Source organism: Ovis canadensis, chromosome 15 (genome assembly GCF_042477335.2).
Source record: "Ovis canadensis isolate MfBH-ARS-UI-01 breed Bighorn chromosome 15, ARS-UI_OviCan_v2, whole genome shotgun sequence".
NCBI lineage: Eukaryota > Metazoa > Chordata > Mammalia > Artiodactyla > Bovidae > Ovis > Ovis canadensis.
This window is the reverse complement of record NC_091259.1, coordinates 51,028,704-51,042,957: the sequence shown is the minus strand read 5'-3', so window position 1 is coordinate 51,042,957 and position 14,254 is coordinate 51,028,704. Positions and strand designations below refer to the sequence as shown.

Genomic DNA, 14,254 nt, shown 5'->3' with positions numbered 1-14,254 from the left:
TTCAGTCTCCTATGTGGTCACTGCTCCTCTCCTCAGGGTCTTGGTGCATGCAAAATTTTGTTTGTGCCTCCCAAGCTTGGAGTCTCTGTTTCTCTCAGTCTTCTGGAAGGCCTATAATCAAATCCTGCTGGCCCTCAAGGCCAGATTCCCTAGAGATTTCCAGTCCCTTTGTTAGATCCCCAGGCTGGGAAACCTGATGTGGGGTTCAGAACCTTCACAACAGTGGGAGAACTTCTTTGGTATTACTTGTCTCCAATCTGTGGATCACCCACCTGGTGGGTATGGGATTTGATTTTATCGTGATTATGCCCCTCCTACCATATCACTGTGGCTTCTTTGTCTTTGGATGTGGAGTATCTTTTTGGTGGTTTCCAGCGTCCTTCTGTTCATGGTTGTTCAACAGCTGGTAGCAGTCTTGGTGCTGTCCAAGGAGAGATGAGCACACGCCTACTACTCCACTGTCTTGAATTGGAAACTATCCCAATTTTAAAACAAATTCCCCCCAGAGAAGTAAAACAGAAATGAAAGTTCCATGACCTGGGAAGCTTGTCAGTGTTGGGCAAACCAGGATGATTGTATTAGAGAAGTTAGTAGAACCCCAATCATGGTATTTGGACTTTATGGGTAAGTGGGAAAGTTTTGAAGGTTTTTATGACAAAGAAATGCTCTGATTGGATTTGAAAGCACTTGGACTGTGCTGTGGAGATCAGGTTGGAGGAGGGTAAAAGTGGATTTTGGGAGGCTGATGTAATAACCCAAGTGGTTATGGTCTCCTGAATTAAGACCGCCTAATAAGAGAAGTGAATGCATTTGACAGATATTTAGAAGGTAAAGTGATCATTTTTCGTGATCAATTGGGGATTAAGGGGGATTGGACTACTGGGTAAGTGATTCATTTATCATTGAGGTAGAAAATCAAAAGTAGAATTTTATGGCATACAGTTTTGAGATGGAGGTGGCTGTGGACCATGAATGTCATCAAGGCCAATAAGCAGCTAGATAAATAGATCAGGAGCCATTAAGAGGAAAGACATGATAGTTTTAAAAAGCTTATAAATTCTAGAGATCTTTGAAACCATGGGAATGAATATGATATTCCAAGAGGAAAAGTGCATAAAATGAAAAAACAAATGAGGATGCAAATTTGCACGTTCTCAACATTTAGGAATACATTGGAGAAATGGAAAAGGATTGGCTAGGAAGTTGGAGGAAACCAGGAGCATGTAGATGTCATAGATGCCAAAGCAAGAGAATATTCTAAGAAAGAGATAAAGGTCAGTGGTATCAAAGACAAAAGTATCCATCACACTGTTTTTTAATGTTTAACTATCAATATTATAATGGCTGGTCATTTAAAAAAACTTCTTGAAAATTTGGGGTACAGTCCTCTATGTTCAATTTGAAGAGTTTTGGCAGTTGTATACGTCCAGATGATCATCACTCAAAAGATAATAGGACATATCCATCACCAAAGAAAATTCCCTTGTTCCCCTTTCCAATCAGTCCCCTAACCTTGCAATCACATTTTATTCTAACACTGTAGATTAATTTTGGTGTTCTGGGAAGTTATATTAATGGAATAATACAATATGTATTGCTCTGTGTCATCTTACTTCCCTCAGCATAATAATTTTGAGATTCCTCACTGTTATTGTTATACACTGTTATGTATGTGTATATAGTTTGTGATGCCAAAGAATGCTCAAACTACCGTACAATTGCACTCATCTCTCATGCTAGTAAAGTAATGCTCAAAATTCTCCAAGCCAGGCTTCAGCAATATGTGAACCGTGAACTTCCAGATGTTCAAGCTGGTTTTAGAAAAGGCAGAGGAACCAGAGATCAAATTGCCAACATCTGCTGGATCATCAAAAAAGCAAAAGAGTTCCAGGAAAACATCTATTTCTGCTTTATTGACTATGCCAAAGCCTTTGACTGTGTGGATCACAATAAACTGTGGAAAATTCTTCAAGAGATGAGAATACCAGACCGCCTGACCTGCCTTTTGAGAAACGTGTATGCAGATCAGGAAGCAACAGTTAGAACTGGACATGGAACAACAGACTGGTTCCAAATAGGAAAAGGAGTACGTCAAGGCTGTATATTGTCATTCTGTTTATTTAACTTCTATGCAGAGTACATCATAAGAAACCCTGGGCTGGAAGAAGCACAAGCTGGAATCAAGATTGCCGGGAGAAATATCAGTAACCTCAGATATGCAGATGACACCACCCTTATGGCAGAAAGTGAAGAGGAGCTAAAAAGCCTCTTGATGAAAGTGAAAGAGGAGAGTGAAAAAGTTGGCTTAAAGCTTAACATTCAGAACCTAAGATCGTGGCATCTGGTCCCATCACTTCATGGGAAATAGATGGAGAAACAGTGTCAGACTTTATTTTTGGGGGCTCCAAGGTCACTGCAGATGGTGATTGCAGCCATGAAATTAAAAGACGCTTACTCCTTGGAATGAAAGTTATGATCAAACTAGATAGCATATTCAAAAGCAGAGACATTACTTTGCCAACAAAGGTCCATCTAGTCAAGGCGATGGTTTTTCCAGTGGTCATGTATGGATATGAGAGTTGGTCTATGAAGAAAGCTGAGCTCCAAAAAATTGATGCTTTTGAACTGTGGTGTTGGAGAAGACTCTTAAGAGTCCCTTGGACTGCAAGGAGATCCAACCAGTCCATCCTAAAGGAGATCAGCCCTGGTGTTCATTGGAAGGACTGATGCTGAAGCTGAAACTCCAATACTTTGGCCACCTCATGCGAAGAGTTGACTCATTAGAAAAGACCCTCATGCTGGGAGGGATTGTGGGCAGGAGAAGAAGGGGACGAGAGAGGATGAGATGGCTGGAAGGCATCACTGACTCGATGGACATGAGTTTGGGTAAACTCCGGGAGTTGGTGATGGACAGGGAGGCCTGGCATGCTACGATTCATGGGGTCGCAAAGAGTCTGACAGGATTGAGTGACTGAACTGAACTGATAGTTTGTTTCTCTTTATTGCTAGGTAATAATCTATTGTATGGAATCTATCACAACTTTGTTTTTAATCCTTTCTTTTATTTGAGTTCATTCTAGCTTGGAACTATTATGAATAAAGCTGCTATGGACATTCTTGTATAAATCTCTTTGTGGATGGATGAATATTTTCATTTCTCATTCATGCCTAGGAATGGCCATTGAACTTCATATTAAAATGGAGATCAGTGACCAACCAGAGAGTTTCTGTTCTTAAGGACCGAAATTAGATGGATGGCAATGGGAAATCAGGAGGCATTGTTAGTAACAACTGTTAAGGAAATCTAGCTGTGATAGGAAAGAGAGAACAAGTAGCTGAGTCAGAGGTGAGTTTTTTTGTTTTGTTTTGTTTTTGTTGTGTTTTTTAAGTTATTGTTGGGAAGAAACTGGGGGAGAGAGGGAAATTGTTTACAGAAGAGGTCCATGAAATCCCTGTGGAGGAAAGACAAATGACATGGAGAGTACAGGTTGAAGAATTGGTCTTACCTTATAGGAAAGTAATATGGTAGGAGAGAAGAAAGAAACATGCAGAAATGCAGTGAAGTGAGGTTTATTGGCAGATAATTCCTTTGATGACTTATTTTCTGTGAAATTGAGAACTGATTAATTGAAGTCCTGAAGGAGAAGAGTGGGGGGATAGCAGAAGAGGGGATGGAGGTTTGAGACAAATGGAAAATAAATAGTTGCCATGAGGAAACAAAGAAATGTAAGTTTTCGGGACAGGTTTGGGGATTCAGAAGAGGCTGGAAGAGCCCAAGAACTTTCATGTCCCTTCAGGACTATTCCATCAAATAAGTTTTTCGATCTGAAAAATGCTTTGTAAATATGAGACTTATACAAAGTTATTTCTGACTAGAGATGTGTGTTTTTACTACCTAGTCCATGTACTCTTTGTACAGAGGATCTGTTTTGTTGCAGTTGTATGTCAGGAGTGCTCTGTAATTTTCATAATTGTCTCACAATGTTTTGCTTCCCTTACATGACAAGATGAGCAATTTGGATAATAAAATATTAACACAAACAGTGTTTATCTTGAGGGAAATAAAGTACAATGCAGGACCACAGTCAGAAGTGGAGTTTGAATATATCAGAACCTCTCTCCTGCTACTTACACTCCTCAAACTCCCTAGACTCAGTGCAGGCAGGCCAGGGCATGCTTAGTAAACTGAACTATGCAGGAATGCCCTTATCAAGCTCTGCTGTTAGTACCGCATTGTTGAGGTCTGAGAGATTTTTTTTTAGGTTCTTTTTCATATCAGTGGTTCAGTTAAGAACAGACAGACCATTGCCAACATTGGTGTTTCTGATGACTAGACCTAGGTGTCCATTTCTAAATTCTTGTCTCTGTTCGCACAGCTTTTTCTCACACATAGTTTAGTTTTACCTCTCCAGGCCTCGTCTCAACTTCCTGCCAGTCTGTGTAAGTCTTTCATTTCTGAATGTTTCTGGAACTTGGTAAAGCCTTCACATTTCAGCATTTTACCCACGCACTGGAATATCCTAGTTCTTTAAAATTGGTATTATAAACTCTGTCCCTCCGTTTTACCCTTTAGCATTCTGTACAGCCTATGAGAACTACCTCATTTATTAGCATGTTCTTTACATTGCATTCATGGAACATGCTTACTCCCTGGGTGTATTAATATTTAAATAAAACTGAAGAGATTTAAAGACAGTTTTCCACAAAGTTTAATCAAAGCAGTGTAACTAAATCAGCAAACTACAAAGTTACAGAATAGCCTACTATTTTTATGTTGCTATACTAAGAAATTCCTCATTCCAGGGTAGGAGATGTCATTAAATGCAGCAGAAACGACCATGCTTAAATGAAGAAGCACTTTGTATATTAGTGAATTTATAAGGAAAATTTGTAATTGAGACCAGGTAATAGAAAGTGTGTAGGTGGAACCAGCCTGAGGTTAGAACTGGAGCTTGACAGTTTCTGAAGGTCTGGTTTTTGTTAGTTCAGTCGCTCAGTCGTGTCTGACTGTTTGTGAACCCATGGTCTGCAGCACACTAGGCCTCCCTGGTCCATGGCCAACTCCCAGAGTTTACGCAAATTCATGTCCGTTGAGTCGGTGATGCCATCCAACCATCTCATCCTCTGTCGTCCCCTCTCCTCCTGCCTTCAATCTTTCCCAGCATCAGGGTCTTTTCACATGAGTCTGGTTTCTGTAGCTTCATGCAAAAAGTCTTTAGGATTTGTTAATCTAGATTTCTTTTTATATCATTTCTTACTACGATAAAGATTACTTGTAGTTGAAGTCCTTACTCTTATACCTGAACCATTAAGATTTACATTTTCATAATAATTCACAATAATTGTATCTCACAATTTTACACCAAATTTGAGATATCTAAGGGCTTCACATTATAAAATATTGATCTGATGTAGACTCAAACCACTGAGGAAACTGATTTTTTTTTTAGGGGATGAAGTCAGCTAGTATTTAAGTACTAATTTTCTTTAATGTGGGAAGCATGATTATTGTTTTATTTTTGGTTGTACTGGGTCTTCGTTGTTATGAGGGCTCTTCTCGAGTTGCAGTGAGTGGGGGCTACTCTCTAGTTGCGTTGTGTGGCTCTGCGTTGCGGTGGCTTCTCTTGTGGTGGAGCATGGCTCTAGGGTGCTTGGGCTTCAGCAGTTGGGGCACGTGGGCTCAGCAGTTGGGGCTCCCAGGCTCTAGAGCACAGGCTCAGTAGTTGTGGAGCACCGGCTTAGTTGCTCCACCACATGTGGGATCTTCCCAGACCAGAGATCAAACCCTTGTCCCATGCATTGGCAGACAGATTCTTAACAGCTGCACCACCAGAGAAGTTCCTGAGAGTCTGTTTTTAATCCCTTTGGATATATGCCCAGAAGTGGGATTGCTCGATCATATGGTAAAATTCTATTTGTAACTTTTTGAGGAATCTCCATACTGATTTATTTTGTTTTAATTTGTTTGGCCATGCCACTCAGCTTGTGGAGTAACAGTCTTTTTTGTTTGTTTGTTGTTGTTGTTTTTATCTTATTTCATTATTATTATTTTTTTTTATGGAGTGGCAATCTTAGTTCCCTGACCAGGGATTGAACCTGTGCCTTTGGCAGTGAAAGCAAAGTGTCCCAACCACTGAACTGCTAGGGAATTTCCTCCATACTGTTTTTAATAGCAGCTGCTAGTAGTAAAGAATCTGCCTGCCCGTGCAGGAGATGCCAGAAACTTGGGTTTGATTCCTGGGTCGGGAAGATCCCCTGGCGTAGGAAATGGCAGTCTACCCCAGCATTCTTGTCTGGAGAATCCCATGGACAAAGGTGCCTGGCAGGCTACAATCCATAGGGTCTCAAAGAGTCAGACACAACTGAAGAGCCTGAGCACATGTGCTCATGCTGTAAATACACTGCTTCTACTCTGGAGAAAAACAGGTAATTAAAGTGTACTGTGATAAGCGTGCATGACTGAGCATTCACGTGTGCACCATTCTGCATTCCCAGCAAAGTGCTGCTGCTGCCAAGTCGCTTCAGTCATGTCCGACTCTGTGCGACCCCATGGACTGTAGCCGACCAGGCTCCTCCATCCATGGGATTTTCCAGGCAAAAGTAATGGAGTGGGGTGCCATTTCCTTCTCTGCACCAATAGTGCACAGAGGTTCTTATTTCTTCATGTCCTTGCCAAACTTACCTTGTGTTTTGGTAGTGGACATTCTTATAGGCGTGAGGTGATATCTAATCATGGTTTTGATTTGCATTTCCTCGACGATTAGTGATAATGAACATATTTTCATCTTTGTTGGCCATTTATTTATCTTCTTTGAAGAAATTTCTATTAAGTCCTTTTTCCAGTATTTATTTGGGTTCTTGTTTTTTGATGTTGAGTTGTAGAAATTCTTTATTCTGGATATAACATTTGCTGCACTTCATAAATGTGTTTTTTTTCTCTCTCTTTTCTTATGGCAATATTCATCATCATCTTCCAGAAAGGCAGGAACTTATTACTTTACGTATGTCTTCCTTTGAGATTCCTCTTGTGCCCCATCACAGCCTCCCTGTGTCTGATTTTGGTCCATGTTTCATTATTAAAGCACAGGAAATTGACTACCTTTCACAAGGTGGCTCTTTCTGAAGATATCGTGTGTATCTCACATGCTTGTGTGTGCGTGCTCAGTTGTGCCCAACTCTTTGCAACCCTGCCAGGCTCCTCTGTCCACGGGATTTCCTGGGCAAGAATACTGGAGTTGGTTGCCATTTTCTTCCCCAGGGAATCTTGCCAGCCTAGGGGTCAAGCCCACGTCTCCTGCATTGGTAAGTGGATTCTTTACCACCAAGCCACCTGGGAAGCCCTTCTTACATGCCTATTTACATGCTATCTGAAAATGTTGATGCACAATCACGACATGAATGTGAATATGGTGTTGAGTAACTGTAGAGTGTTTTAACTCTAGCTTATTTCATTTATTCACTATCATATTTTCCCCCACTTGATCATTTTCTAACAAAGGGCGTTAGTTGTATCATGGAGTCTTTTTGAGAATAAGATGGGCTGTGACCTGACATCACTTATTACCTCTGGCAGTTGTAGTGCACATTTGATCTCTTTGAATCCTTTACCACCAAGTGTATTTGCCAGCAATTTGTGTCCAGGAATCAGCTGACTCTTCATCTCTGAATTAATGTAGATTTTTTTCAATTAGGATAGAAACTATAGGTGCTGAAGCCTTCCTAAAGAAATTTAACACTTGACCAGCCTTCAGACAAGAAAGAACTTAATCAGTTACCTGTTGATGTAGTTATTTGGAGATTTATAAATAATTGAAAAGGACAAATGCTTGAGTTATGGTCAAATGGACATTTTTTGATATTGTGACCCAAATTAACTTGTAATCTGCGTTTTTCAAAATTCTCTTTCTAGATGTATACTGTAAAAATCATGCAGTACTTACTACATTTTTATAGGTGCTTTCCCTTCTATTTCCTTGTCTTATTTCTGTTATATAGTGACAGTACTTGTTCTGAAAATGAGCCTGTCCCAGTCTTAAACTCAGGGAGCAGAGTACCATTATTACTTTAAGGCTTCTCTGTTAGTCCTTAGAAGTAGCAAGGAAGTAATTGAAGTTTCCATGTGCTTTATAAACAGATATAGATTATAAATACTTCAGGAATCCCTGAGAAGTCAGCCCTTGACTGGCTTTCTGTGAGTCTAAACCATAGTCTTTGGCTTTAATCCAAAGAAGGTACAGTTTATAGTGTTTATAAAAATGAAAATCTTCTAGTCCTAAACATAAATATAATGGTAAAATATTACTAATATCTGTATATTTCCCTTTTAAATATTGACAGCTGAAATTAGATCTTTAGATCTGAAAAGGCCCTCAAGAGATGCTCTGGTCCAGTTCCCTGGCTTAAAGCAGCTAAATTATCCCAGCTTCTGTTAGAGACAACTCAAGGCCCACAGAAGTTATGAGACCTGGAGGTGGGAAAAGGGAGACGGGGTTATGGTGAAGATTGGTTAAAGAGCCATTCATGCATCCACTTACTCGGCACCTATTGTGTACTGTGTGCCAGGTACTTTGTAGGCACTTTAGTCAGGAGAGCAGATAAAAATCCCTGTCCATTCTAGTAGAGGGAGAAATAGATAAGAAACAAACAAAATAAGTAAATACATGTAATGTCCATTTATTAGTACTGTGCGGAAGTATAAAGGAAGAAAGAAGGATAGAGTGTATCATCATTGAGGGTTTGTGATACAGTTTGCAGTGAGGTAAATAAGGAAGCTCTCATGGAGGTGCCATCGAACAAGACTGGAAGAAGACGAGAGAGTAATAATGAAGATACCAGGAAGACTGTTTCAAGCAGAAGGAACATCAAATGTAAAGGTCCTGAGGCAGCAGAGCATCCACTATGTTAGAGGGAAAGCAAGGGCACCAGCCTGGCTGAAATGGAATGAATGAGACGTAGAGCAGTAGAAAGTGGGGGCAAGACCATTGGCCTCACAGGCTAGCATAAGGACTTTTGACTTTGATGAGAAATCATCAGAGAGTTTTGAGAAGAGAGATAAGATCTAACTTTTCCCTTCAAAAAGGGCAGTCTGATTGCCGTGTTGATAGGAGACTGTGAAGGAGGTCGCAGTAGAAGCAGGGAGACCAATTACTGTGCAGTTGCAGTAACATCTCAGGGTAAGATGGTAGTGGCTTGGATCAGGGAGGTAATGGTGAAGCTTCTGAGAAGTGGCCAGATTCAGGATAGATTTCTGAAGAATGTCAGCAGAATGGACTCAGTACATTCATGGATTCTAAGTGGAAATATTCAGCCATGTTAAACCCAAAGAATGTTAATTACAGGAATTTTAGACATGGTACAGAACTGATGGGCAAGACTTGTCAGTGTGCTCAGTAATTTTCTGATGAATTATTAAAAGCATGCTCTGGACTTTGGGCTAATACTCTTACCCTGCATATTAAGTGAAATTTCAGCTTATTTCAAAACACTCTTAACTTCCTTAGCAGGTTTTTATAGTTCATAAATATTCTCTGTAGATTTTATTTTATAAATACATTGTTTTTTGTTCTCAATGCCTGCATTTTTCTTCAAGGTAGAAAATGTTGTTAGCCCAGATAAATCGAGATTCTCAGGGAATGACAGAGTTTCCTGGAGGAGGAATGGAGGCTCAACATGTTACCCTGTGCCTGACAGAGGCAGTAACTGTGGCAGGTGAGCAGTTTCATTTGAAGGGATCATGTGGGTTTGGAAATATTTATCTTAAGGGATCGTGTGGGTTTGGAAATATTTATCTTAAGGGAAAATGGAAACTCACAACTATAATTACTTTGTTCCTCCTCCCTTAGCTAAAGGCAACGCAAAGCTAAGCCTTTTTATGAGCATTTTTATCTTGGTGTGGATGCTGGGTACAGTAGGGTGTAGAAATATTTTTTTGTAAATGCTTTAAGAAAGTCCACTTGAGTCTAAGTTAAGCAATCTGCCTTTTGATTCATTTTTACTTAAAAAACTTAAAACAGCATGCACATATGATAGTTATTTAAAGAAAATAACTTTCGTTTTGTAATAGATGGTGACAATTTAGAAAACATGGAAGGTGTAAGCCTACAAGCAGTAACACTTGCTGATGGTTCTACTGCTTATATACAGCACAATTCTAAAGGTATGTGCTTCATACACAGCCCATTGGTTATTACTAGCAATTCATAACCTCAGAGTTGGAATACCTAGCAATTATACTTTTTCCTAACCCCTCCTAAAGACACTGTATATTGCATGTGGTAATTTTAAGTCATTTCAGTTTAACTTAAATTTTGTTTTGATAATTTGAGGAAACCTTTTGAGATATTTGGAACATACTCTATCAGAAGTAGTGAGGAAAAGGAGAGGGGGTTAGTGTCCTTGACCTATTATCAGTAAGACCTTTATCACTTTAAATTACGATTTAATGTTTTTACAAAATATGCATAGAAATAGACATTTGGTTTTGCTTTTATGACATTGTTTCTGAATCAGTGGTTACTCTGCGCCAAGAAATAGCCTAGTTCTCAAATTTCTTGTTTTTATGGAAACCTGCTGAGCATATGTATGCATAATCAAGGGACTTGTAGTCCCCAAGGATAAGAATGACAACTAGCCTTGCATGCACTGATATATCTTTCTATCTTCCCAGTTTCAGCTTTGCTGTTGTCAGGGTCCCTATTCCTAAGTGGTTCTGAAAGGTATATGGAGGTTTGACTCATGTAGCTTGCTATGATGAGCCACTCTTCCTCTTGAACTAATTGAAAATTGGAGGGGAGGAAGAATGGCTGAGGGAGGCTTTTCTGCTTTCTGTAGGATCACTGGATGTGTTATTGAATTGCCTCAGAACATTTGAGGGAAGAAGCAAGATGAACATGATCTTAAGTAGTGTATGTTTTTATAGTTGATATCATTTTGAAATTGTATGAAGTTTAAATTTTTTGCTTGTGCTAATTTATTGGCTTAAATCTTTTGTTTCTAGATGGAAAACTCATAGATGGTCAGGTCATTCAGTTGGAGGATGGTTCTGCTGCCTATGTTCAACATGTACCCATACCTAAAACTAGTAAGTATTTGATACTCACTCACCTTCCTGATTCTCAAACTTCAGTATTTTCTGCCTCCAGGTGCCTCTTACTACTTTAACTTGGTCCTTATCTCTAGTCCTCCTTCTGAAAGGAGAGATGGGTAGATGTCAAAGAGAGGATCTAAAGACTATTTTAACTTGAGACTTTCTCTCAGACGTAATAGAAGTTACTAGACTGTACTCTGGAGATAAATGGGCAACAGTTTTAAGTGAATATTCCTATTATTTGAGCTAAATGCTACATGTCTTCTTATTTTCTTCTTTCTTTTCCCTTCTTTCAATTCTCCTTATCCCCTGGTATATATTCCTCAAGTATTGTAAATATCTTTTTACCTTTAAACACTTATTCAGAGCAGCTTTGCTGAAATTATTTATATTCAAGGATCCTTAAAGCAAGCTTATGTTTGTATAATGTGTTTTAACGGTTTATTGACTCTGTTGCCGCTGAGTTATCAGCATATACTTGGATAACATGGGATCTAAATGTAAGCATTGTTTTTGAGCAGGGGACAGTTTGCGTTTAGAAGATGGGCAAGCAGTGCAGTTAGAAGATGGAACTACAGCATTTATTCACCATACCTCCAAAGGTAAATTAGCTTTGAACATTTGAATAAAACAAGGCAGAAGTGGGGTGTGGGAAAAATAAGACCTTTATTTAGTTGCTGAAATGGTTTATGTAAAAGAAGAATTCTTCCCTCAAATATAAGATGGCAGATTTTGGCACGGTCTAATAAAACTCTCATAATGATTTAAGTTGTCCAGTAGCAGTTCGGACTAGCAAAACCCTGATTCCTGGGAAAACTTCAAATAGAGGCTGCTTTTAAAATATGAAATTAAAACATTTGAAAGCTAAATTGTGGATTCTTTTTCCTTCTAAATGTACTGTCTTTAGCAAGGTCCTTTGCCCCTTGGGTTGGCCCTTAAAACTAAATAAAAATTTTAAAACTATCTGAAGTAAATATGGCAAAATGTTCATGAGTATTAACTTTGTGTAGGGGAGATCAGGGGATTGAGGTGAAATGCATAGGAGCAATGAGCACAGCTCTGCAGCCAGACTCTCTGGGTTCCAGTAAGGATCTGCTGTCTTTTAGCTGTGTGCCCTTGAGCAAATTATTTACCCTTCTTGTACTTCAGTTTCATCATCTGAAATGAAAATTATAACGTACATCCCCATCACAGGGTAGTTGTAAAGACAAAATATACAAACATCTAAAGCACTTGGAACAATATTTGTCACCAAGTAAATGCTCAATAAATATTATTGTTATTATTTTATAAAATGTTTTATTATAGAATGATTGTTAATGTTTTAAAAGACTGTTTAGTTGTGAAACCAAAGAAAAAACTTTTAAAAATTTCGAATATTTTAATTTGTAAGTAAATTTATTAAAGTTGAGGAAAAGTAAACTGACTTTTTTTTCTTTAGCAGTGGAAGTTGATCACAGGTTCACTGTAATTGGCTAGATTTATTATTTAACAATGCTGTGCGCATCTTGGTACAGTTATTTAGAGGGAAAAAAAACATGGAGTCATACTGACATAAGTTCAGATCCTGGTTTCTCTGCATAATGCTTTTGACTGTTACTTGTTAGTTTTTTATTTTTTGGGTCTTGAGAAAGTATCTTTACTTCCTCAAGCCTCAGTTTGCCATTTGTACAATAGGGTGATAAGTATACCCACCTTAGAGAATAATTGTGAAGATTGAGTGAAATACACACATAAAGCACATGGGCCCTGCTCATAGTAGCTGCTCAATAAAACTTCATTCCCTGCTTCCTTTAAACATGTAATTGTTTATCACACTGCCTTTAATTTAATGCCATTCTCTTCCACTCCCTCAGATAGTTATGACCAGAGTGCATTACAGGCAGTTCAGTTGGAAGATGGCACCACAGCTTACATCCACCATGCAGTGCAAGTCCCACAGTCTGACACCATCTTGGCAATTCAAGCTGATGGGACAGTGGCAGGTCTGCACACTGGGGATGCCGCCATTGACCCCGACACCATCAGTGCTTTGGAACAGTACGCAGCAAAGGTATAGCATTTTACAATGTCAAGAACATCCCAGGTAGAGCTGCTTTTGTTGTTGTTCAGTCACCAAGTCATGTCCAACTCTGCAACCCCCTGGACTGCAGCACATCAGGCTTCACCGTCCTTCACCATCTCCTGGAGTTTGCTCAAACTCATGTTCATTGAGTGGGTGATGCCATCCAACCATTTCATCCTCTGTTGCCCCCTTCTCCTCCTGCCCTCAGTTTTTCCCAGCATCAGGATCTTTTCCAGTGAGTTGACTCTTCATATCAGGTGGCCAAAGTACTGGAGCTTCAGCTTTTTTATCTTTCTTTAAAAGAAAAAAAAAAAAACTAGAAATCTCAAAGTCAAAATGAGACAGCATCAAAGAGAAGGTCAGCATTTATCCTAAAAGAAGTGAAGGGTAGAAAGAAATATTTGAATAAAAATAAAGGAATGAAGTAAGAGCTTATAGAAGGGAAATGGGTAACAGGTAATTCACACACACAAAAATTCAAGGATGAGTGCCATAAAAGAAACAATGAGGTATATAGATGGAATTGCTTATGAATTATGAAGTAGACATTAGAGATTGGAAAAGGTGAAGGAGCATCTTAAGTTTTACATCAGAGGGGCTGTGATTTCTCCCTGCATTGAAATTATATCATTTATATAGTTTAAAAGTCCCCCCTAATTTTTATCATGAAAATTTTCAAACATACGCAAAAAATAAACAAGAATCCCCGTGTACTTATCTCCCAGCCTAAACAGTTATCAATATGTTAAAAGTTTTTTAACTTTGTTTTATTCTTACAGGTGTCCATTGATGGAAGTGAAGGTGTAACAGGTTCAGGAATAATCGGAGAAAATGAGCAAGAGAAAAAAATGCAGGTGTGTAAGGCTACTTTTTTATATTTGAATCTCTTTCTCTTAGCATTTCTGGACCCTTCTAGGGATGAAAGCAAGAATTGGAAACTTACTACCTCTTTAGAGAAATTTTTACCAGTTCAGAAAAACAGTGTGCCTTTGGCAACAGCTTTCTCCAGCTACCTCAGGTCTCAGAATTCATGATCTGGTTGAAAGTGGCACTAAAGAAGTAGAAATATCACAGAAATCCAGATGAAGCCTGTGTTCTGGAGT

At 39.0% G+C, this 14,254-nt stretch overlaps 1 protein-coding gene across 7 annotated transcripts in view; it reads left to right on the top strand.

Moving 5' to 3' along the window:
* ZNF143 (zinc finger protein 143) overlaps nucleotides 1-14,254 on the top strand; it is a 61,166-nt gene that overhangs the window by 8,297 nt on the left and 38,615 nt on the right. For 2 of the 7 annotated variants that reach the window (XM_069554415.1, XM_069554418.1), the window contains exons 2-7: nucleotides 9,594-9,708; nucleotides 10,064-10,156; nucleotides 10,997-11,080; nucleotides 11,608-11,688; nucleotides 12,943-13,139; nucleotides 13,931-14,005. In XM_069554415.1, coding sequence (XP_069410516.1) covers nucleotides 9,594-9,708; nucleotides 10,064-10,156; nucleotides 10,997-11,080; nucleotides 11,608-11,688; nucleotides 12,943-13,139; nucleotides 13,931-14,005 — 645 coding nt within the window. Of the gene's footprint in view, nucleotides 1-3,172; nucleotides 3,347-9,589; nucleotides 9,709-10,063; nucleotides 10,157-10,996; nucleotides 11,081-11,604; nucleotides 11,689-12,942; nucleotides 13,140-13,930; nucleotides 14,006-14,254 lie in introns of all 7 variants that reach the window. The other 5 variants (XM_069554414.1, XM_069554416.1, XM_069554421.1 and 2 more) reach the window with 4 other exon arrangements.